The sequence below is a fragment of the Gopherus flavomarginatus genome, chromosome 3 (genome assembly GCF_025201925.1).
Source record: "Gopherus flavomarginatus isolate rGopFla2 chromosome 3, rGopFla2.mat.asm, whole genome shotgun sequence".
In the NCBI taxonomy this organism is placed as follows: Eukaryota; Metazoa; Chordata; order Testudines; family Testudinidae; genus Gopherus; species Gopherus flavomarginatus.
In genome coordinates, this window is record NC_066619.1 from 50,880,301 (window position 1) to 50,905,381 (window position 25,081).

The 25,081-nt window shown below is 41.6% G+C and overlaps 2 protein-coding genes across 7 annotated transcripts in view; one reads left to right on the plus strand and one right to left on the minus strand.

Annotated features, from left to right (window-relative positions):
- The window catches only part of PTCD2 (pentatricopeptide repeat domain 2), a 30,243-nt gene extending 26,295 nt beyond the window's left edge, over positions 1-3,948 (minus strand). For 2 of the 4 annotated variants that reach the window (XM_050945276.1, XM_050945274.1), the window contains exon 1: positions 152-314. Coding sequence is in view for 1 of the 4 variants with exons in the window: in XM_050945273.1 (XP_050801230.1) it covers positions 3,816-3,948 (133 nt within the window). In the remaining 3 variants the exon portion in view is untranslated. Of the gene's footprint in view, positions 1-151; positions 315-3,565; positions 3,587-3,815 lie in introns of those variants that run through there. The other 2 variants (XM_050945273.1, XM_050945275.1) reach the window with 2 other exon arrangements.
- Positions 3,949-3,979: 31 nt separating this feature from the next.
- Positions 3,980-25,081, plus strand: part of MRPS27 (mitochondrial ribosomal protein S27) — a 63,968-nt gene continuing 42,866 nt past the window's right edge. Inside the window, exons 1-4 of one of the 3 annotated variants that reach the window (XM_050945271.1) lie at positions 3,980-4,234; positions 7,918-7,995; positions 16,892-16,962; positions 19,529-19,587. In XM_050945271.1, the coding sequence (XP_050801228.1) occupies positions 4,156-4,234; positions 7,918-7,995; positions 16,892-16,962; positions 19,529-19,587 (287 nt within the window). In that variant the 5' untranslated portion in view covers positions 3,980-4,155. The remainder of the gene's footprint in view (positions 4,235-7,917; positions 7,996-16,891; positions 16,963-19,528; positions 19,588-25,081) is intronic. The other 2 variants (XM_050945272.1, XM_050945270.1) reach the window with 2 other exon arrangements.

Below are 25,081 nucleotides of genomic sequence, written 5' to 3' on the forward strand. Positions count from 1 at the left end.
TTTGGTTCTGTGTTTGTATTGTGCCTTCCACAATGGGGTTGGGGTCCCAGTCCCTGACAGGGGCTCCTAGGCATTACTGCAACACAAATAATAAATATTATTATTTCTGACTAGCCTTCGTTTTCAAATTTCACCTGGATATAAAACTCACCTAGTACAAACTCCACAGCACAAAAACTAGTCCAAATTGTTTTCTTTGCTTTGTCATTTTCTTAATTGATTTTAATGGTGAAAAACAAGCTGTACAGGGCAACTTGATATGTACATTGATTGCAAAGGAAAGATGCAAGACTGCAGATAATTTGAAAATAGAGGATTATACAGCCAGATGCTAGAAACTCTGAAACCCTTACAAAGTAGTCCCCATGGTACTCCAGGATTCCAGAACTCTGGAAGTTGGATACTTGCTGAGTATCCAACACAGGAAGAGTCAAGAAGTCTACTTCATATATGGCATCCAGATATCATGTTGGCAGATACAGCAGAAATAGACAAATATAGAAGCCTAACCATAATTCCCAGTAAAAAGTAAAGGGGCACTAAATACACAGAATTTCAAAGCTGCACAAATTAGTAAGAGGTTCAAAGAGTGTAAGGTAGTTCTTCATTAGGTAATTAGAAATATTTAGAGGACAATGTAGACAGAAGCCCTGGTAGTCATGACTGTGTAAAGTGTAGTGGGAAACAATAGGACTGGACCAATCACCATGAAAGGCCTAATTCTGGAGCTGACAGAACACTTCCTGTTTTAGATTCTTCATGTGAAATAATGTCTTTTGTTCCTTCATTGCGTTAATTACACATATACAGCTTCCACCAAGAATCTGTGATTACTACTAAGAAGTTACTAGTGTATCCTACCACTAGTTGCAACTGCAGCTATAAAGCCCCATGTTAGAACTGTGATTTCAACTCAGGCACTTCTATCTTTGGGCTTGATCCTGCTAAATTCCAAATGCCCTCAAATCCGCGCCCCAAAAAGACTACAATCTGAAAGATAAAAGAAAACAAAGCAGGAAGGAACAGAATAAAAATCATAAGTAGAGAGGCTAGTGGGGTCACTGGTACATGCATTATGAATGCTGCACTGAAATATACAGCTACTACTTATCTCTATGGAAAGCCTACTCCAAACTGCCTCTTTACTCAGCTAAACATTCTTACATTTTGCAAATGAGTGGGTCTTTTAAACATTTCCACCATATTTTCTAAAAGTGAAAAGAAATGTTTATTCTACGTAAACAAACTCATTTCCTAGAAGCTGCTGAAAGACAGGAGAGGATGGCATAGGATATATCTTGACTGCAGTGTTAACCGAGGGTGATGAGCACTTTCATTGGCCTCACCTAGGTGTGAGTGGCCACATTGCAAAGCTATACTCAGGAGTGTCCCTGGTGCATGTATTACGAGAACTTCTGAGGGGCTCATATCATGGCTGTTAGTGATAAAGTAAACTGAGCTGCTTTATAGTTATTTCCAAGTAAACTGCAGAACTTGTCTGTCCTTCTGATCAGCTGGGGCTAATTGTGGGAAAGAACTGGAGGACTATCAGCACTCAAGTGGTTTAGCTTGCATTCACACTGCAAAATGGGTAGGTTACCAGCCCAAGAGTAAAGATCATTCAGGCTTTAGCATATATCTCAGTAACAATAAGAGCTCAAGTTAACGCTGCAGTGAAAACAAACCTTTAGTTGTCTAAAACCAGTTGTCTACATTACAAAGTTTTCTCAGTATACCTATATTGGTGTGTGTGTGTGTGTGTGAGAGAGAGAGAGAGAGCGAGCGAGCATAGCTATATTGGTCGGGGTGTGTGTGTAAAAACCACATCCCCTAGCTGACACGATTATGCTGACAAAATGCCCAGCAGAGACAGAGCTATGTTGATATAAAAGTGCTTCTGTTGGCATAGCTAACATTATTCAGGAAGCTGCTGTTACTATGAGAAAAATTAATTGGTATAAACTGCATCTACACCAATATAGCTATATCGGCAAAGCACTGATAGTGTAGACAAAGCTTCAGTATCAGGTTTGGAATATCTAGGCTCCCTGAAAGTACATCCCAGCAAGGGAGACATCCCTTCAACCTTCTAAGGCAGATAAACTGGGTATCATACAGGTTAGACATTCAGTAGCCACTGAATCAGCGCTGGGACAGAGTGTCTGTGTATGGGACGGAATAGTTTTATCTGGGTTGAATTCAATTCTATGTCTTCTGAAGTGCTCTATAGCCTTATTTTTGTAACTAATACAGTAGAAAACTGAAAAGAAACCTTAGAAGGTAAAAGTAAGTATTGAACTGATTACTAGCATTGTACATTGTGGGATCATGGACATTCCACTCACTAAGAAAAACAGCTCTGTGAAGAAACCTGCTTTTGTTGAAGTGGCCTTTCACTGTTCAGAAGCTTCCATAAAAGGAAGGCCCACAGAGGAATTCCCATTTCTAAAAGGATAGGACAATAATAAATGGAAGGTCATTCCCAGTTAAGGCACTTCCAACATCACAAGTTATAGGTAAGGAACAAGGATGTAGTTACACAGGCTGTTCTGTTGCTCTTAAATGCTAGAAGCACTGAAACAGAAATTCAGCTTTTCTTGGGCGGATTCCCTTTTTTTTAATTCCATGAAACTGAACACAGTATATCTCAGGTTAGGGCATTTGGAAAATTGGTCAAAATAACCACTTGGTGTCAACAAGCAGAGGCAATGGGCGTTTGGGCAAGGGCACTGTTCTCCCTGGGAAATTTTTATATAAAAAAAAATAAAAAGTTAAAGCACTTTTCAAGGCCAGTAAGCATAATCTTATATTTACAGATTGGTAAAGTGAGGCACAGAGATGAAGTGATCTGCATACTACTCACCCACAGGGCCGGTGTTCCATTTAGGCGACCTAGGTGGTCACCTAGGGCACCAGGATTTGGGAGGGAAGCAATTTGGTGGCGGGGAGTCCTTCCACACTCTGGGTTAGCGGTGGCAATTCTGTGGCAGGTCCTTCACTCACTCCGGGACCCGCCGCCAAAGTGCCCCAAAGACTGGGAGCGCGGAAGGACCCCCCCGCCGCAGAATTGCTGGGAGTGTGGAAGGACCCCGCCTAGGGCGCTAAAAACCTTGGCGCCGCTCCTGCTCACCCAGGGATCCAGTCGCAGAGCTGGAAACAGAACCCATATTTCCCACCACATCCCTAACCTACCCAGTGACATTAGAACAATTTTTACAGTGGAGGATGCTGAAAGCCATTGAACAAAACTATAAACCCTGTACATGATGGAAACAACTTCAAGTCAAGGGGTGCTACAGCACCCCAGCACTCCTAGTTCCAGCATCACAGATCAGGAATCCCTATTTCGGGCTGAGGCCCCATGTGGCCGGGGGAGGGGGATAACACGCTCCTCTCCGGACAGCACAGCTAGACGCTGAGCGCCATTAGCTGCTAACACAAGCGGCTCTCTAGCCCTCTGTACCGCTGGGGGCAGGGCAGACAGCCAGATCCGACAGCCCCGCTCCCACCCGCAGAGCCTAACCCCCAAAACAACGTGTGCACGAGCTACGAAGCAGCCGCTGACATGCCAAAGGGCCGCTCTACGCCAGTTCAGCAGTGAACAGACGGAAGTCAACAGGGACCACACATCCCAGCAGCCCCAGCGCCACTTAGCCTAGTCCACTAAAGCCAAGGAATTGCAGTGCATGCTGGGAAGCGTAGTCCTCCTGGGCTGTGACGCGGTCGCTGGAGTACACAGTCGGCCACCTCTATAGCCCCCAGGACACCCCAACCCCTGCTCATCTCCCGAGCCAAGGCCAGGCGCGTGCGAGTACCTCCATGCGGGCAGCTCCAGCAGCCGAGCGCCGCGGCAGCTGAACGCAGCATGGAATGTTTGAGTGTCTCCCGCAGGATTCGATTGGAACCCCCAGCTACCGCGGCGGCCATTCTGTCCTCGGAGCGTACCATCTGCGCCCAGAGGCAGGCGGGTGGTCGGGCGGGAAAGAGGCCACCTGTAAATGGCATTCACCCCGCCCTCACTTGCTAGTGCCGGTGTCCCTCCAGGGGCAGGGAGGGGCGCGATTCCTCAGTAGCTAAATAGCCAGGTCAGCGGAGCACTGTCCGGGTAGCTACTCGCGTCTCCCCTCTCCACCTCAGGCGTTGGTACATTCCGAGATGGCAGCCCTCGTGCTCCGGCGAGCCGTACTCTTCTGGGGCAAGGCTGGGGGTGCGAGAGTGTCCCGCGCAGCGGCAGGTGGGTGATGGTCCGGAGCGCGTGGCCGGGGCACCCCGCAGGCTCCAGCTGCCCTAGGGCTCGTTGCGGGGTGCGGACTCCCGGGGGAATCAGACTGTCGGGCACCGCTTGGTCCAGTCGCCTCCCGTGCGCCCCGGGGTAGGAGCAGCTCCTCGGGGCGCTGAGCTAGACGGGCCCGAGCTCGCCACCCGCGCGCGCGGCTTCTCTATGGGCCAGGCGCCATAGGCCAATGCAGGAGAGCTGGGATCTGCTCCTGGCTCTATAGCACTGCTGAGGCGACCTGTAAAATGGGGATAATCATGCCCCTCCGCGCCAGTGTAAAGTGCTCTGGGAGCTCTGCGTGCAAATAACGAGTCGGAGCTGAATGTCCTGTGGCTCCTGGCTACTGCTCCCAAAATAAAGGGGTTACTGACGCCAGTGCCCGTGCTAGCCCACTGGGGGCACTAAGCAGAATTTTTTTGGGGAGGAGGGGCCTACAATACGTACTAAAAATTAATAGGGAGCCTTCTTGAGCTGCTCAGGGCCTTAAGCAATTGTTGAGTCTGCTTATTCCTAGCACCGGCTCTGACTACAGCTTGAGAATGTAGACCTGCATTTATTATACATTCACCATACTATCATCTACCCAATCATCTGCTTTTCAGGCTAACAGAACTAGCACCCTGCTGTAATGTTGGGACTGTAAAATCTGCAGCGATAAACACTCAACAAAAATTATCCATCCAGCAACAAAAGTTAGAGAGGTCAGGTGGGTGAGATAATATTACCTCACTCATCTTGTCTCTGTAATAGCCTGGGACCAACTTGGCTATAACACCACCATGTATACCACTGGTCACCAACCTGTCAATCATGATTGGGCAATTGTGATCTCCAGGGGTGTAGCGGGGCTGCCTCTAAGGCTGACTCCCTGCCTAACTGGCCACATGCCACTCTCAGAAGTGGCCAGCATGGCCCTCTGTGTGCTGCTCCTGCCTGAAAATGCTGCTCCCGTGGGCCAGGAGAACTGGGGGAGCGGTGCTTGCAGAGACGGGCAGCGTGCAGAGCCACGGAGGGGCTGCAGGGGCATGTTGCCCCAGGCTCAGCCCAGAGCACCCTCCCACACTGAACCCCTCAGCCCCAGTCCAGAGCCTGCATCCCCTCCTGAATTGCAACATCCTGCCCCAACCTGGTGAAAGTGACTGAGGGTGGAGGAGAGCGAGCATTGGAGAGATGGAATGAAGTGAGCGGGGGAAGGGGCGGGCTAGATCCTAGATTGCCCTTAGATTCAAAAAGTGATCTTGGGCATAAAAAGGTTGGAGACTACTGACCTACAGCAACCAACTTAACAATTTTTTATTAAAGCTTGTTTTTACAAAAGCAAAATTTTGGGCAAAATTGAACCAGAGTTCCCCTGAAAACCCTGTACATTAACTCCTCTGCTAGTGGAGTTTGTTGGGTGAGTTTAAAATTTCACTAATTTGAAATCTCTCCTTGCTGCTTCATAGTAGGTCAGTGTCCATGTCACAAAAATCACCACCTTTTCATTTGGAACTAACTGGTATCCTTGTGACAAAAGTGAAGTAGCATGGAGACTGAACTACCCTCAGTTAGGGTTGAAGCGCTAAAGGTAGCACAAAAGTAGAATTGGCAATACCATGATCCCCCCCTAAAATAACCCTGTGACACCCCCTCCCGCCCCGCAGCTTCCTTTTGCGTAATGTTCCTGCGTTATGGTGTCTCTATACTATGTGCTCTGTGGAGACATAGCATTTCAGCCTCTAGGGCTGGCATTCTTAACCAGCTCGAACTATGCACGGACACACAAAAGGGGAAGTTGTTCTAAAATGTCTAATTAAAATTATCAGTGTAACACACCTACCACTTGTATTGAAGAATGGAGGATATTAAATGCTTCTTGTGATTTGAAACCTTTTTGTACAGCTGAATACATACAATAATGTATTTTGACCACAGGACTCCAGGCCACCAGATCTTTTGACACACATTTGCAAAGAAATGCAGAACTGGACATCTTTAAAAAGAAGGCTGGTGAAGTGAAAGAGGTTCATTTTCTAGCTTCTAAGTATAGCAGGAAAATAACTAGGAGTAAAATAAAAATGATAACTTTAAATTTCATGAGGTTTGTTAGTGCTTTCAGATGAGGACTTGAAAACAGGTGCTATTTAGTATGTGGAACCATAATACACCTCTACCCTGATATAGTGTGACCTGATATAACACGAATTTGGATATAATGTGGTAAAGCAGTGCTCCGGGAATGGGGCTGCGCACTCCGGTGGATCAAAGCAAGTTCAATATAACGCTGTTTCACCTATGACATGGTAAGATATTTTGGCTCCCAAAGGCAGCGTTATATCGGGGTAGAGATGTAGTAATTTGTACTTACAATATATATTTAATCCAAGTCTTTCAAAGCATTGTACGTCCATGTCTGAACCTCTTTCCCCTTCAGCAACACATGACATGCTGCCTGTTGCACCTCTCATGTATTCCTTTGCACAATGGTGTTCCCTGTCCTCCAGGATTCAGCACTTGCCATTGTCTTCCAGAAGTTATGAACAGTCTTGCTCATGTTTCATAGGGCTGCCAGTGTCTCTCAAATAGATCTTGGAGAATAACTATTTTTTATGTGGCTTATTGGCAGTTTAAAAAAAAAATCCTTTTGAGTTGGTTCTAAAATGAAAACTTTAGGCAAATAAAATGTTTTTTTCAACCTCAATGGAATTTTTTTTCCCTTTTTCTGACACTAAACTTTTCCTTTAAATTTTGAGCTTTAACATTTTTGAATTTGTTGAATAAAATTGAATGACATTTAAAACCCCAAATCATTTCAAACCGAAAAATTGTAACATTGTTTGGAAAATATTGAAACAAAATGTTTTGAGTTTCAGATTTATTTTCTGAAACAAACAATTTGGGGAAACTGACATCAGTTTGTAAACTGACACTAAGTTGTGTGTTTGAATCTGCCTTTTTTTTTTTTTTTTTTTTTGCCAAAAAGGTTTCATTTGAAAAACTGAAGCCCTAATCACAAATGTGCATGAACAGAGACGTATGGGGAGCAAAGTACATGTTTGATGCCATGTGGGTTTGTACTTCTTGCTTTGGTTCATGAATGTTTCCTGGTCTTAAGCTTTTATTAGAGGTGTAGAGAAAAGAAGAAGGGTGTGAACAATAAATGTTTTAATGCACCAAAGCTTTCTTCCAAATGCTAAAATCAAGTTAAGTGCTGTGGAAGTTAATTTTATGTTGCAGGGGACTATAGAGGCTTCTAGGAAAAAGAAAGTGACCATGGCAATGTCTTGTCTTACTATGAACCATAGAATATCAGGGTTGGAAGGGACCTGAGGAGGTCATCTAGTCCAACCCCTTCCTCAAACAGGACCAATCCCTAGACAGATTTTTGCCCTGATCCCTAAGTGGCCCCCTCAAGGATTGAACTTGCAACCTTTGGTTTAGTAGGCCAATGCTCAAACCACTGAGCTAGTCTTTCCCCCATGCATGGTTTGAATGCATATATGATGAATTAACTGCTTGAAATATGGAGTGCTCACAAAACAATTACAGTTAAGTCAGTGAATGGAAGATATAAACATTTGTTCTAATAAAATGTTTGTTTAGTTAAACTGACACCTTTAAGTGATCTGACTTTGACAATGATTTTCTTTTTTTAAAATTAGGCAGAAGATCTATTCTTTCTGCAGCTTACGTGGACAGTTCAAAATGGGAAGAAAGAGAAAAAGAGGTGCACAGCTTGGGTAACGAAAGAGTTTTTACATTTACTCATCTTGACTAACTGAAAAACCTAAAATCATTATGGAACAGTTAATACCATTACTCACATTTTGTAGAACTTCACACTGAGTCTTTGTGGAGTAAAATGCTACTGAGATTGAGTAAGTGGATCAGAATCTGATCCTGTAAGTTAGAAATGTCTTGCCTGTTTGTACTATTGATCCAGAACAAAAATATGCAGATACTTTCTACCAAGGGTAGACTTTATATCTTTCATTAAAATTAGAAAGTCTTTTCTGTAAATTGTTTCTTTCACAAGATACACATTCTATGGATGTGATTTTTTTTTTTAATCTAAACTTCAAGTGCCCATTCTGAGTTTTGATATCAAAATTTAAAAGGCAGTCTGTTACTTAAAATGAAGAGTAAGATGTGCAAGATGTCATTTTGTAAACTATTGGAGGATAATTTTCACTTTTAAAAAGAGTGACTGAAATCTCAGTGTCTGCTAAATTTTTTGCTGAGATTTTTTAATTTTCTGTCAGGAAAATTGAAACTTAGTTTTGGGTTGGTTCAACATTAAACCATCTGCTATGATGTTTCATGGAAGTTGTAGTCTGTGCACTTGTATTATCTCCTTTGGGCTGAGCTCCTGGACTGGACTACAGCTCCCATTGTTAGGGCCCTACCAAATTCACAGTCTATTTTGGTCAATTTCACAGTCATAGGATTTTAAAAATAGTAAATTTCATGATTTCAGTTAGTTAAATCCTGAAATTTCATGGTGGTGTAATTGTAGGGGTCCTGACCTCACAAAGGAGTTGTAGGGGGAATTGCAAGTTTATTGGAGGGGGTGGGTTTTGTGGTACTGCTACCTTTACTTCTGTGCTGCTGCAGGCGGCAGTGCTGCCTTCAGAGTTGGGCAGCTGGAGACTGGTGGCTGCTGGCCAGGAGCCCAGCTCTGAAAAGCAGAGCTGCCACCAGCAGTGCAGAAGTAAGGATATCATGGTATGGTCTTGCTACCCTTAGTTCTGCGCTGCTCCTGCAGAGCTGGGTGCCCGGCTAACAGCTGCCACTCTGCGGTTGCCCAGCTCTGAGGGCAGCACAGAAGTAAGGGGAGCAATACCATGATTCCCTCCCCCCCAAAATAACCTTGTGACCCCTGCCCCTTCAACTTCCTTTTGGGTCAGGACCCCCTCATTTGAGAAACTCTGGTCTTCCCTGTGAAATTGGTCTAGTATAGGGTAAAAGCACATAAAAGACCAGATTTCGCAGTGAGAGATCAGATTTCACAGTCCGCTACATGTTTTTCATGGCCGTGAATGTGGTAGGGCCCTACCCATCATGTACTACAGCATCTACTCTGACCTGCATGACATATCATAGTAGTTTCATGGCAAGCTTTCAGCTTCCTTTGGGCGCAGGGATTTTCCTAGCCATGAATATGAGGCTGTAATCTGATCTCGATTATGCTTGATAAATCCAGATGATTGGCACTGAGGACCAGTTAGTGCTAGTTGTGATTTTTTTTTTTGAGGGGGAGGGTTTTGCAACTGTAGAAGCTTAAGGGGGAGATGGTGGGCGAGGAAATGTACTGCAGTATCCAGTTATTGTCCTTGCCAATGCAAGAGGATGTCTCAAATCAAGATTGGAGGTCTTTCTAAAAGATATGGTGTAGCTCAACCAGAAGTTAAGCTAGATGCAGGATTACTGGATGTAAGTCTATGGCCTGTGTGGTGCAGGAGGTCATGATCACCATGATTCCTTGTAGGATTAATGTTTATGGATCTGTGAACTGCTCTCTATAGTATATAACTTTTTCATCTATTTATAAATAACTAGACTGATACTAACTCATTTTACTGGTAATAGGCTACCAAAGTTTTTGGATAGCAATTACTATAGCCCTGATCATAGAGCTCTCTTATGACACTTTTTGGGGAGGAAGATTGCAACCTCTTTTCTGCCTGAGACCTTGGACCAAAGCAGTTAGCTTACTCCTGGCTGCCTCAGAAAGTCAAGACCGCTTCCCCTCTCTCAGGGTTATTAGAACAAATTCATTCATTTGGTTTGGGTTTTGGTGTCTTGTTCCTGGAAGGAACAAAAGAAGGTAGTAAAAACCATGTCATTTCTAATAGCATGTTGGGGAGATGACATCAGACATCTGGACTGTAGCCTGTCTTTGCTAATTGTGTTGCTGCATATTTAATTGTGTGTGGAAGAACAAAAAGATAATTACTACTAGGATGAATTATTCATATTAAGAAGACTTCTTTGTTTTAGTTGTTATAAAAACAAAAAAAACTCATCTCCTGCAGAACACAGAGAGAAGATTAAATTGGCACTTACCCCTTCTGTATCTGATCTGCTGGTAGAAGCCTATAATCTCCATGGTTGTCATAGATGTTGGCATAGAAAGTACGCTTATTAAGTTTGCAGACGATACCAAACTGGGAGGGATTGCAACTGCTTTGGAGAACAGGGTCAAAACTGAAAATGATCTGGACAAATTGGAGAAATGGTCTGAGGTAAACCGGATGAAGTTCAATAAAGACAAATGCAAAGTGCTCCACTTAGGAAGGAACAATCGGTTTCACACATACAGAATGGGAAGAGACTGTCTACGAAGGAGTATGGCAGAAAGAGATCTAGGGGTCATAGTGGACCACAAGCTAAATATGAGTCAGTGTGATACTGTTGCAAAAAAAAGCAAACATGATTCTGGGATGCATTAACAGGTGTGTTGTAAAGAAGACACGAGAAGTCATTCTTCCGCTCTACTCTGCGCTGGTTAGGCCTCAACTGGAGTATTGTGTCCAGTTCTGGGCACCGCATTTCAAGAAAGTTGTGGAGAAATTGGAGAGGGTCCAGAGAAGAGCAACAAGAATGATTAAAGGTCTTGAGAACATGACCTATGAAGGAAGGCTGAAAGAATTGGGTTTATTTAGTTTGGAAAAGAGAAGTCTGAGAGGGGACATGATAGCAGTTTTCAGGTATCTAAAAGGGTGTCATCAGGAGGAGGGAGAAAACTTGTTCACCTTAGCCTCTAATGATAGAACAAGAAGCAATGGGCTTAAACTGTAGCAAGGGAGATTTAGGTTGGACATTAGGAAAAAGTTCCTAACTGTCAGGGTAGTTAAATACTGGAATAAATTGCCTAGGGAGGCTGTGGAATCTCCATCTCTGGAGATATTTAAGAGTAGGTTAGATAAATGTCTATCAGGGATGGTCTAGACAGTATTTGGTCCTGCCATGAGGGCAAGGGACTGGACTCGATGACCTCTCGAGGTCCCTTCCAGTCCTAGAGTCTATGAATCTATGAATCTGGCACATCTCATGATGATTTTAAAGAAAGTATTTTTGATGTAAAGAAATTTCCTCTATTCCACTGCTGTGATGACATAGCTGTGTTTCAGGCTTGTTCCTTTACTGTGTTATCTGTATAGTGTTTTGTTACAAACTTGACTCCATACAAATAAATGAGGATTATAGCCTAAAGTTAATGTTCCTGGAGTGATAGGATTTCGAGACATTAGCATTTGTTCCGCATTCAAAACTAACCAAAGAGCGGTTGGTTTTTAAAAGATGATATTGACATGTTCTGGTCATGGTTTTCAAATAGCCTACTGTTATGGAAAAATTGGTTTAATAATAATAGACTGAGTTCTGAAAATTAGATGCTCAAAAAGGAGGAGGATTGGATGGACTTGCATTCTCTAAAATTTCAGTTGCTCTGTCAACAAAAAAGATGAAGTTAATGGAGAGTAGATTGATGGCAAGCAGAGAACGCACTAATGGGGCAGCATTAATTAGTTTTTTTCATTTGTTTGAAAAAGCATTGGTGTTTTAGTTATCAAAACTGTCCTATCAGAACAGGAGATGGCAGTGCTCTCTTTTTAGACTTCAGTGACTCAAGGCCTTTGTTATAAAAATCAGTCCTTTCCTGATGAATCCCAGAAATGTGGAGGCCAGGGCCAGTTGCGTGTGCTGCATCTCATTTGCATGTTGGGAGTTGAGAGCAGAGAGACATTTGATGTAATACTAAAGTTATAGGGTGAGCTCTTGACTCAAGCAGACATTCAGTCTCCCAACATAGGACAGCATTTTTTCGTGCAAAGCATTTTGTTTTTATAAAAACTGAACTTTAGCAATTGACAATTCTGCACTGAAGTAGGTCTTCATTCACAGGACAAGTGTCAGAGGTGTAGCCGTGTTAGTCTGGATCTGTAAAAGCAGCAAAGAGTCCTGTGGCACCTTATAGGCTAACAGACGTATTGGAGCATGAGCTTTTGTGGGTGAATACGACGAAGTGGGTATTCACCCACGAAAGCTCATGCTCCAGTACGTCTGTTAGCCTATAAGGCAGGTGCTGCTCCAGGCACCAGCGCTCCAAGCGGGTGCCTGGTGCAACAAGCTATGGGGGGCGCTCTGCTAGTTGCCGCTAGGGCGGCAGGCAGGGTGCCTTTGGCAACTTGCCTGCGGAGGGTCCCCTGGTTCTACGGCTTCGGTGGACCTCCTGCAGGCATGCCTGCGGGAGGTCCTCCAAAGCCGCGGGACCAGCGGACCCTCCGTGCTTGGGGCAGCAAAATGTCCAGAGCCACCCCTGCTATAAGGTGCCACAGGACTCTTTGCTGCATTCACAGGACAAGTATGTCATAGGTACCAGCTTCCCAGTGTTGCCTCATCAGTGGGCTTCAACCTTGTTCTTGATGATCACCACTATGAGTGAGATGATAGTTCAAACTCCATGCCAACTGCATGTTTGCCATAAGGGTGCCAGTTGTCAGAGTGGTTTGTATGATGGACAGATGTCTACTAGGAACTGAACTGAGACCACATTCATGTTGCAGGTAAAGAAGTGGGTTTCTTACCCACAAAAGCGTATGCCCAAATAAATCTGTTAGTCTTTAAGGTGCCACCGTACTCCTTGTTTTTGAGACATTCATATCACACAGGCCACCAAACATCAATCAGATGTTAGCCACTGTTGACCTGAATTGTATTTGAAATCAGTACCTTGGGAGATGAAAGTCTCTTTCATTAGTAGGTTCCCTGAGCCACTCAATTGTTGGGAGCAGGAATTTTAGTTTCCACGAACAGATTTAAAAATAAACAGGATATCAAAGAGCCAGTTATTCCCTTGACTAAGGGAGGAAGATGATGCCTTGAATTTAAGTGACTCACTCTTATATTGTCATTTAAAAAAAAATATATGGTTATACTGTCTTTTGTAGTCTGTGGAAAACTACCTTTTTATGAAAGATAATAATTCAGTAAAAATTAACCTTGGATGAGAGTTGATCATATTCATCTCCTTTTTGATAATTACCACTGCTGGACAAATAGCATAAAAACATTTTTGGTGGATATTTGTTAGAATTTAAATACAAATTCACTTGGCCATGTAAACACTCCTTTTGTGTTTCCACACACATACGGTCAGGTTTTACTGCTATGAAAGCTAAGAAATGTAAATCATGCACTTGCATTCAGATATCGCACAAGTATGGTTGAGCATTTGATCAGTAAGATATTGTCAAATGATGTAAAAAATGGTAAAATACTTTTAAGCACTAATTTATTAGATCACTAATAAGAGTAAGACTTTATGGTCTCCAGTAGGCTGAGCCTTAGATACTTATGCCTAATTACAAAGAAACAAGTTACTTAACTGAATTACTTTAACTTAGAAAAATGCAAAACACAATGAAATGAAGTTCTAATCGGAAGAATGGCACCATGATGCAATCTAAAAAAGTAGGCTGCTACCTACTTCAAGGCTTTCTTGCTGGAATATTTGACAGTGGTCAAATATTCATGGTTAACTGACATTATTTGACCAGCCAATTGATCTGCTCGCCACACCTACCGACAACACTTATCACTTGCAACACAGCTACGTTATTTATTAAATAGCAATCCACAGAATTAAATTCACAAGAAACATTAATTTTTCTGAAATTCCTTATTTTAAATTATTCAATCTGCTCTCATGCTCTACAGACAGAAGCAAACCTGGAATATGTTCACTGCAAAATATTGATTCATCTCTAGTAACTACAGTAAAAGCTGCAGTTTGGCTAGCAATGTAGTTAAATTTTCAGTTAACCTGATTTCTGTTACCTGTATGTTAAGCTTTAATTTTAGTGTGATTTTTTATACTGGGGCTGAGGGAGCTGTATCAGTGGGTGCAAGTTACTTTCTATGGTAAAGTGCTGACAGATTTCCAGCTTCATTGACAGATCAAAGGACTAATCGTGGAAGTCCTGGGTGTGCAACTCTCAAATACTTCAGGGGGAGTTCTCTGTGAGTGCCTTTCAGGATTGGACACCAACACTCAAAGATATCCTAGACATCTTTCAGTTTCAGATAGAGATGCATTAAATCCTCAACAACTCAATGAAGTCTGAAAAATGACTGCTGCAAATGGTTCCCAAGCTGTATATTCATTCACCACAGAACCATGTTGTTGTGCTATTGTTTAAATACTGAAGATATTCTCATTGTATACTTTCCTGTCTTATTCACTGGGTAGATTAAGAACTCTAGATAGTCTTATGCTCAGATGAGCATCTTTCTGTAACTAGTCTTTTGCTAATTGCTGTCAACCTGATGTTGCTGCTACATCTGTTGCCCTTAAAGAATAGTTCATTTCACAGTTTGAATTTTCACTGCTGAGAAGAATTGAAATGGCCTCTCCAACTATTATCAGTTGTTTAGACCTAGATCAGGGGTCGGCAACCTTTCAGAAATGGTGTGCTGAGTCTTCATTTATTCACTCTAATTTAAGGTTTCATGTGCCGGTAATACATTTTAACATTTTTAGAAGGTCTCTCTAAGTCTATAAACTATTGTAGGTAAAGTAAACAAGTTTAAAATGTTTAAGAAGCTTCATTGAAAATTAAATTAAAATACGGAGGCCCCGGACCGGTGGCCAGGACCAGGGCAGTAAGAGAGCCACTGAAAAATCAGCTTGTGTGATGCATTCGGCACGCGTGCCATAGGTTGCCTACCCCTGACCTAGATCAGTTGATCAGCTGCAGGAGAATTGAATTATTCAGTCCCTTCTACCATTCCCTTTTCTACACATTTTCAAAGGAGTTAAAAAAAATACAGCAGATACATTTATCCTTTAAGCTTAGTGACTCAAGGCAATAGGTGGTTGACAGTGTTTCATGCTTTCCCTAGAGGAATCTTGTATAACATTTTCTCCCCCTTAGATCAAACACTTGAAAGATAGTTGAAGTTAATAATTATTGTGGTAACTACAGCTAGGTTTAATATAATCAGCATTTTACTGGGTGTGGTCATTCAGACATGGTCTTGAGTTGAAAGGCCTAAATTTTCCTACTTAGATATCTTGTGTTTAGATACCTAAATCCACATTTAAGTACCTAAATAAGTGGCCTGATTTTCAGAGATGTTGAACAGTCTGAGGGAGCTGCACCTTCTTAGCACCTGTGAAATCAAGCTGCTTACTTATATGCCAGAATACAGATTTAGGTGTGTAGCTTTAGCCATCCTTTTTGAAAATTTGGCAAAAGATACTATTTACAATTGTAGATAGAGCTAGATTTTCAAAGATATTTAGATTCCTAAAGATGTGGATTGGCATATCTGAAAATCCCACTAGATGCCTAGGAGCCCATCTGCATCGTCAGGCATCTAAATACCTTTAAAAATCCAGCTGTAAGAGCTTGAACTCAGGTGGAATGGAGACGGGATCTACAGGAAACCAGCTCAAGCTCTGTGATTCAGGGCCGCCTAGGTTAAGTGGAGGCTGCACAGGTACAGACTGATTTATGCCTCTGGTGGTAGGGCCCTCAAATACTTTACTTATATCATTGAAGGATCAGGTGTAGTGGGGCAGTTCTTATTTGTCCTGGCTATGGCCCACCTCCCCTCCCACTCTGCTGAAGTATAGAGCTTAACATCCTTTGTGCTGGAAACTATGGCTGTTGCATATTACAACAGGTGGAAAACAAATTTAAAAATAATCAGTGCACACCTCTTGATTGCACTGCAAGAGCCTGATCAAAAGCTCATTGATATCAATAGAAAGACTCTCATTGATTGCTTAATAGGCTTTGGGTCAGGCCCTAAGTAAGTTGCAAAGGGGTCAGTGAGTAGAGCTGTTTGGAAAGGGGGCTTGAGGAGAGTACTTGTGAGTCACCAGACCTGGGAGACAGGGAAAGTACTCCTAGGGCTGCTGCCAGAACCACAGAGGCATTTGGTATCTCTGACTCTGCAATGGAGCTGATACACAAGAGAATAGAGAGACAGTGAATCTGTCTTAGTATCATGGATGGGATACCCTTGACGCATATCAGAGATGCTGCAATAGAGCTTTTTCCAAGACATGGTTATTCAAGAAAAATGCAAAAAAAAAAAAAAAACCAACTTAGATATATCAAATTCAGTAGTTAGCCCCAAGGTTTAAAACCACTGTGCAGACGGTTAAAAAAATTACCATGTTGGGCTACTGGGATGGTAATAAAATACTGACATATAGCCCAGTTTATATTTGACTTGATGTTTATCTTATTTTGGCTTCTAGGAGTTGTTAGTGTTTGATTTTTATTTTATTATAAAATAAGAAGAAACAAAACATGCGCTGTCCAGTAAACACCAAACTTGAAACCAACAGTGAACTTTCAAGGCATCTGTCCAGCTTGTTTAGGCTGTTTGTTTATTGATTTCACCTAATGCTTTAAGTCTTTTCCTAGTATTAAACATTTTGAAAAATCCTCCATGGATTTTGTTCTAACTTCAAATGAAAATAAAATACATTGCTAAGAACTGGTGTTAAATTTCATGACTGCATGCCTTGTTCCAGTTTGCAGAAGAGTTAATCTTTTACTGTCAGTTTTTCTCAGTAACTTTGATTAGAGGAAAATAACTTTTCATGTGTTTCTACAGCGGAATTGGCCACATTCATGGACAGAACCTATGAAAGAAAGCTTCCTGTCAGCTCTTTGACAATATCACGGGTAAGAAAAAACTCCATTAACAAAGATGGGAGTGACCTGAGAATACTTAAGAAGTCAAGTGAACTCCTAAGGAATAGATTATTATTTGTGCTGAGAGTTCAAATTGTAAACATCTTGTTATATTGCTAAATTGAACCCTTAGCTTTGTAAAAGTGTCTGCTATATCCACCTGCTTTAAATACATATTGTACTTTGGACTGTAAGCTTTTCAGGGCAGAAACTGTCTTTATTGTGTGTTTGTACAGTACCTAATGCAAGGGGACCTTGACCAATTATTGGGGTCCCTAGATACTTCCACAATACAGATCAATATATTGGATCAGATTCTCTGAAACTGGCACAGAAGAGTGTAATTTACAATCCCCTGTGCCAGCCTGGCCCGGTGCACTAGAGGTGAGAAGTCCCATCCCAGTGGAGTGCTGGCAAAGCTGCTGTTGGCTGCCCTTTTGTGATTTCTGTCTGTGGCAGCAACAGCTTTAAAATCCACCAAGTGCTAGAAGTGTAGCACATATGACACTTGCTTTTAAAAGAATTTCAAAGCACAGAACTAGGTCAGAAAGAAAAAAGCTGACTGGGTATATTGGAAACTCATCAGTACTATTCTCACCCATTAGTGATCACTGGAATGACCCGTGGGGCTTTCATACCACTTCATTCAGAAAAACACTTCATGCAGTTACTGAACACTTTCTGTGGCCTCCGTTCTGGTTGTTCTCTTGCTTATAGCTGCTTCCACTGGGAGAACCTGTAAACTGTTTTGCAGCATAGTATGGTCTTGATTGAAAGCCTGTTGAAGAAGTCAGTGAAAAGACTCCCATTGACTTGAGTGGCCTTTGGATCAGACAGCTTTGCCTTTTTTTGGGTTGAGCTTTACTTTCTGACCCAATATCAAACTTGCGTGAAGCAGGTAAATTCTAAGATCATTACTGGAGGTTGGGGAACAAAAACAGTGTTTGTCAATTTTTGATTCTATTAATTCAGAAAGGCTGGAAAATTGTGTATTGCATTGAGACCACTCAGTATAACAGATTCCCACAACTCCTGTTCTCCGCTCCTGTTGTCTGAATTTAATTTTAAGAATTTTTTGTAAGATTGTCTAAATTTAGAGAGTTTTCCATTGGCATAGGTCAGCATAGCTTCATGGAGTTACACTGGTGTAAATAAGAGCAGAATTGGGCCCTCTAGCTTTTTTTTTAACTATTAATCCCTAGTGACAGGTTTCAGAGTGGTAGCCATGTTAGTCTGTATCGGCAAAACAACGAGGAGTCCTTGTGGCAACTTAGAGACGAACATTTATTTGGGCATAAGATCTCATAGGCTAGAGCCCACTTTGTTAGATGCATGAAGTGAAAAATGTAGGAGCAGGTATAAATGCATGAAAGGACTCATATCTATTCAAGGGACCATCATAGGACCTAGCCATGTCAGCCACAGTATTAGGGGCTCGTTCACCTGACATCTACCAATGTGATATATGCCATCTTGTCAGCAATGCCCCTCTGCCATGTACACTGGCCATACCGGACAGTCTGTACACAAAAGAATAAATAGACACAAATCTGACATCAAGAATCATAACATTCAAAAAACCAGTAGGAGAACACTTCACTCCCTCTGGTAACTCAATAACAGACCTAAAATTGGCAATTCAACAAAAAAACCTTCAAAAACAGACTCCAATGTGAAACTGCAGAACTGGAATTAATTTGCAAACTGGATACCATCAGATTAGGCTTGAATAAAGACTGGGAGTTGCTGGGTCATTACAAAACCTAAACTTATTTTCCCCATTACTAATTTCTCTCTACTGTTACTCGTACCTTCTTGTCAACTATCTGTAATAGGACACTCTCTTACTACTTCAGAAAGATTTTTTCCTCCCTTGGTATCCTGCTGTTAGCTGATTTTTATCTCATTAGACTGACCTCACACTTGGTAAAGCAATCCCCATCCTTTCATGTATTTATACCTGCTCCTGTATTTTTCACTTCATGCATCTGATGAAGTGGGCTCTAGCCCACAAAAGCTTATGCCCAGATAAATGTTAGTCTCTAAGGTGCCACAAGGACTCCTTGTTTTTTTTATTAGTGCCTAGAGACTCTAGCTAAGACTGGTCCCTGTTGTTTTTGGGGGTGTATGTACACAGTAAGATCTTCTAATATAAATAGAGATGACAAAGTGGAAGAAAAGGATGCTTTTTAAAGATAGGAATAGAAGCACAGAGATTAAGGGACTTGACCTAAGTCAGAGGATGGAGCCAGGAATGGAATCCAGGTTTCCTAATTTCTAGTTCAGGGCCTTAACCACCTCACCATTCTCAGTCTTTCTGGACTGTATGAGACACAGATGGAGGCAATCAGTGACTCTTAAGGTTATACAGCTTCTCTTGGATGTTTTACTTGTGTTTGCATTTAAGAAAACAGTGCAAAAATGAAGTCAGTTACTAAACAAAGTGAAGATTTTTTTTTTGTGGCTAGATACTTAAATGTGAACCAAAACAAATGCCTTAATGTTCTAATATGCATTGTGACTGCTGTACACTAAAGCTTTTTTATTTTTAAATCAGTTTATTGACAACATTTCTTCACGAGAAGAGGTGGATCAAGCTGAGTATTACCTTTACAAGTAAGCATCTTTTTGCCCAACCTGACCTTTAGATCAAAGCCCCTCCCTTTATAGGAATGACACTTTCCCACTCATTGACTTGGATTTCTGTGTTTTAAAGCATGTATCTGTTGTTCTTATAACTTAATTGAGAGACGTTTTGATATTCTTGGTGCTGGTGTGGATATCCTGTTTCCCATCCTCTGGCACTGGCTCCAGTCAAGCATTCTGATTTTGTGCAACTGAGCAACTAATATATACCACTGGTTATGCCTTAAGTAAGAGATGATAAAATAAAGGAATTATGTCTCTAAGATTTTTCCTTCTGTTGACTTTCTCTAGGTCATAATTAAATCCGCCATTTTTGTGTTTGCATGTGTAAATACACCTCTACGCCGATATAACGCTGTCCTCAGGAGCCAAAAAAAAAATCTTACTGTGTTATAGGTGAAACCGCCTTATATCGAACTTGCATTGATCCACCAGAGTGCGCAGCCTCGTCCCCCCGGAGCGCTGCTTTACTGCATTGTATCTGAATTCATGTTATATCGGGTCGCGTTATATTGAGGTAGAAGTGTATAGGATTCAGGGCAGCTTCTCAGTCTACTTCCTCAATCAAGAGAGTCAAGAAATAGGGTGCTGTGGTGATGATCGAGTCAGGCTAGAGGAGATAGTTGTTTATTCAGAACAATTAAAGTTGAAAGGGGATAAACTGTGTGGTTAACATACCGTGAACGTGCAAGTGAAGAGAAGTAACATACTACTTTGCTAGTTCCAGAGAAATCAAGTGTCTAAGCAGATTTGGCCTCCTTAGGTTAGTACAGTTTGCTCTTCATGTTGAGAGGGAAATAAATCTCAATGGTCACTGAAATAAAGAAGTCAGTACTATATGTATTGCTATATACATTCTGATACCTACATTTTCAAAAGTAGAGAGGAGAGATTCCTGGGCAAATATAAAGGTCTGTATTTGCATGTTCCTTTACTATGATTGTAATTAGCTATCTGGAAGTGCTAATGGTCATTTTAGCAAATAACTGTACACACAGTTGCTGTAAGTTCACAATTCCATGAAGCCTTCAGGTCTTGGATTTTGAACATTTGACTCTTACTATCTCTTATGAGAAGGGTCAGCAAGAGTACAGAGCTTCTAGCATAAAGATGTATGGATTCAAGGTGTATTAAAAATCCTGTTCAATAATACTTACCCACCCCACTTCTGTGAAGAAATAAGAAGGGCAGAGGGGGAATTGCGACACAAAGCACATGCTAATAAAGCTAAAGCTTGGTTCCCCTGACAAGGACCTTTAGTCATCTCCCCACCCGCCCCCAAGACTGAGATCTGCTGGTAATCCTGTAGTATGAACTGGAGACAGGAGCTCTGCTCTAAGAGGTACTGCATGCTAAGCAGAATTCAGTTTTGCTCTGTGAAAAGTGATTGGAATAGAAGAAGATAAGAGAACATTGTCTGGTCCAGACTATTTTAAATGGTGGTGTGTGAGAATGTGTTAGCTAACATGTTCTAAAAAGTCTAGTGTAGGCTTCAACACTTGCAAAACTGGTTGAGTTGAAGCTTAGAGGATGCCTGTGAGGGGGGGCTCACAGTCCTGATAGAGGTTGCAGGGTATTCTAATAATGATGTGGGGCAGATTATTCAGTCAGAATGATACAGATGAAATCAGCATATCCAGAATGGAGTGTTCATCTGTGGATGACTCTTTGTGTTTTCCTCCTTGTAAGAAATAGGAGGTTCACAGATGGATGACAAGAATGCTATGGAAGTATTTCCATGCTTCTAATCAAAGTAGAGAGAATTGATCATTTATGAACTAAGTCATCCCATTTTCCCCTATTACTCACCCAGGTCTAACTAGGATCCTGAAATAAACAAAAAACCCCACATCTTTTCAGATTACATTCTAAAGAAGAGATTAGCAGTCCAGAACAACAGTTACAGGTATTTGCTACTTATTTGAAAAAATAGTAGATTTCCCATAGCTAAGCAACTGGGATGTAGTTATTTGCATATACAGTTTGATTGGTTATCACTGTTTCAGACTTTAGTAGGATTAACCTTTTGAGAAGATAATAGAACTGTATTGTTTTGTCACACGATTGTTCTCAAAATGCATTAATAAGCAAGAAGCCCAACAGAAGCCCCTCCATGTGAAATTGTAAATAAAACTCAATTATAACATCACTTTCGCTTTTAAATTTAAAAAAATGCACTAGCTTGAGGAAACTAGAGAAGTGATATTGGCGGGATCCACTTTATTTTTCTGCACATTTCTCACTTAGGCTAGAGTTCACATGAAGGACACATCTCTTTGCAGCTGGGAGGTTGTTGGAAAGCGCCTGCACATTGCACAGTGTTCAGCCAGCTATTGCCATCAGGCATAAAGGGAGCAGGGGAGTTAAAGGAGGACTAGCAACTTTAATTAGCGCTCTCTCTTTGGGTAGTCACATCTGTAATGTTGTTAAATAGCTCTGTGCATTTAATTTTCCTTCTGTTTAAAAATTAGTGAAAATGTTTAAAAAGGGAAGGAATGGAAAATATTTTTCTTTGGTGCTGTGTAAGGTTTACACATTGGGTCCTATTTATGAGCAAATGGCTTGTAAATTTCATTATAACTAACCTGCTTGTCACTGGGTGAATGTAAGTAAACAGAGGGCTCCCAAACCACCTACCATACAGCTCTCTTCCTTTCACTAAACTAGAGTCTAAACCTGTATTAGTAGTAGGGAACCTTTTCCATGGAGTGCCACTTCCTGTGACACTCGCCCTGGGCACACTTCCAGGAGGAGGTGGCACTTCCAAAGGGATGGCTCATATCCCCCAACACAGGGCTGTCAAACTCATTCTGTGGAAAGGACCATATTACACTTCAACTCTTAGGTTAATGGTACAAAGACCATACTGCTTATCTACAGCAAATCTCACGTGCAAAGATGGTGGTAGAACATGGCTAATTAATAACTAAACCTTAACTTATTAGAGTTGCTATTGCATTCAGTAAGACTCAATGCTCTTTCTTTGAAGCAGTTTGTGTATAGTTAGCTGACTTGTGCACATAATTGCATTAAGTGTGCAAATTAGGAGTGCTAATATAAAGGGATTGTGTGTTGAATCATGTGGATAGATGTGGCATGTATCGGGGGACGTGTGTGTGGGGGGGAGATGGAAAAAAGAAGTGATAAGGTAGAATGGGAAGAACTAGAGGGGGTAGGACACACCACGTTGTCAAAAAAAAAAAGGTTTAAAAACCAGCACAACAAGGGAAAACGAGAATTAAGGAGCTAGAACAAGGGAGACAGTGTTTGGGTTTAATGCCAACATTTAATCATGTTCAACATTTTTGTGGCACTTCAAAACATGATTTACTATTATTAATCTCTCAACTTATTGGGGGGGGCGGGAAATAAAATACAGCCAGGCTGACAATACTTGAGCCAGAATTTTTAAGACTAATATTTTAACTCTCAAAAGGAAGCTGGGCAGCTTTGAAATAAAAATGCAAAATGACCCTCAAGTACAATTCCTATATATGAGTTCTCATTTTCCACTTTTTCTACCTCCTGCCTGACCCTTCATCACCTTTATGGTTCTAATCATTGCACCTTCTTCTATTCCATTTCCTATGCTTGGAATTCTCTTCCTTTCCTTGTTTGCCAAGCAACCTCCTTCCTCTGCATTTCTTCTGCATGACCTTTCATTAATAACCCACTGTGTATTTGCTGTAGATTTATACGAGGAACCCACCATCTCTCACTCGTGATGTTACATATAGAGCTTACTTTAGATAGAGGGTGAACCATTTATATGTAGTTGTGCTTGGTTTTACTGCCTATGCTTTAGTGTCCCGTGCTCCCCTTCCTTTATGTACATAAAGGAAGACTGCATTTGTGGATGTGGCCTTGGGGACACAGAAGGGAGGAGAGCCTCCTCAGTGCCCCCCCCACCCCATCAGAGGCTCTGGAGTGTGAAGAGCATGAGGCACTGGTCTCCACTGGATTTTTCCTAACACTCCCTTCTCCCCCCACCCCCCAAAAAAAAACAAACAAACCCAAAAAACTCTGGCACAGCAGCAAAAGTTACAGCAGTGGAGTCTGCAATAATTAAACACTGCCTCCTCCATGCTGCAGAACACTGCCCTCAATAAGGGAAACTTGAGGGCCCAGGGAGCATAGCTCCTGCAGTGGCGAGCAGCAGTTCAGATGCCCTTGGCCACTGCATAGATCCACTAAGACTGACTTTGATTGCAAAGGGGCTGCAGGTTTAGGGTGTGGAGCCCTGTCCCTTTTGCAGAGAGGCAGATGTTGTCTTTGGAGCAAGAATCTGAAGGAAATATACAGAGTTTTCACTCCCATTCTGTGATTATTCCCACATACGGGAGTTTACTGGACCTTTAAATTGTAAGCTGCATGGACAGGGACTTTTTGTACATTGCAAAACAGTGCACATGCAGTAAATACAGGTACATTCCAGAGCATTGCTTAATATATTTAGCGTATTGGAATAAAATATGCTTAACATATTTAGGCCTATAACTTTATCTGCTTTAGAACTGTGGGTCTCTAACCATACCACAATATCCTGCGCTTTCAAGTATAGCTGTGTGGAAAAGACTATGCTGCATGGTGGAGAATGTCAGTAACAAAAAAAATTCCCATTTTTAAGCAGGACGTCAGTGGCTTGCAGTGCTCCTCTTTTTGTTCTCTTTTGAATACCTTTTCTTGTTACTGTCTGACTTAAAATCCTTTCATCTCCTAGCAGCCCAACATAAGTTCTAATCAGAATTCAAAACACTTTCTGTCTGCATCAAAGGCAGAGTGTTTGCCCCACTTTGTCCTATCTTACCAAAATGTCACTTTTCCCTCAGTTAATTACTATTCTCAGATGATGTAAATATTAGTATATTGGGGCTGAATTTTTTTGCTGTCATAACTTCATTGATTTAAGGCTTTATGCTAGCAGAGAATGAGTCTTAGTGTATCAGAAGTAACATGGAATTTTTACATGTTTACTTTATAGGCTTTTTGTTTGTATTAAGCACATAACCGTAACGTTGAGGGTGAAAATTGTGATATATAAAAAGGTACCAATTCAGCATCCTACGTCTACTGTAGATGAGTCAGCTTTGGTTTAAAAATTAAGAACAGTCTTGATAAGATATGTCTGAGACTTAAAGCAGCAGGAACATGGATATACTGTGTAAGAACACAATTTTTGTGGGGCGTTCTGTTGGCCCTGCTGGTCTGGTATCTGGGGGGATATGAAACTTTGTCCTTTGAAAAATGCAGGTGCTTCTATAGATTTGACTGTGTATTACAAGATTTTTTTAAAAATGTGATTATAATTGCAAAATAATGCAATATCAAGCCATAGAGCTTTTTATGTATTCTATTCTTATAGCTCTGCTGGTAGCAAATTACATTTTTTTAAAGCTAAATTTCAGCTCTCAAACCATTTCGGGACCACAAAAGTCTACAGATGCATTAAATTAACTTTGTTCCT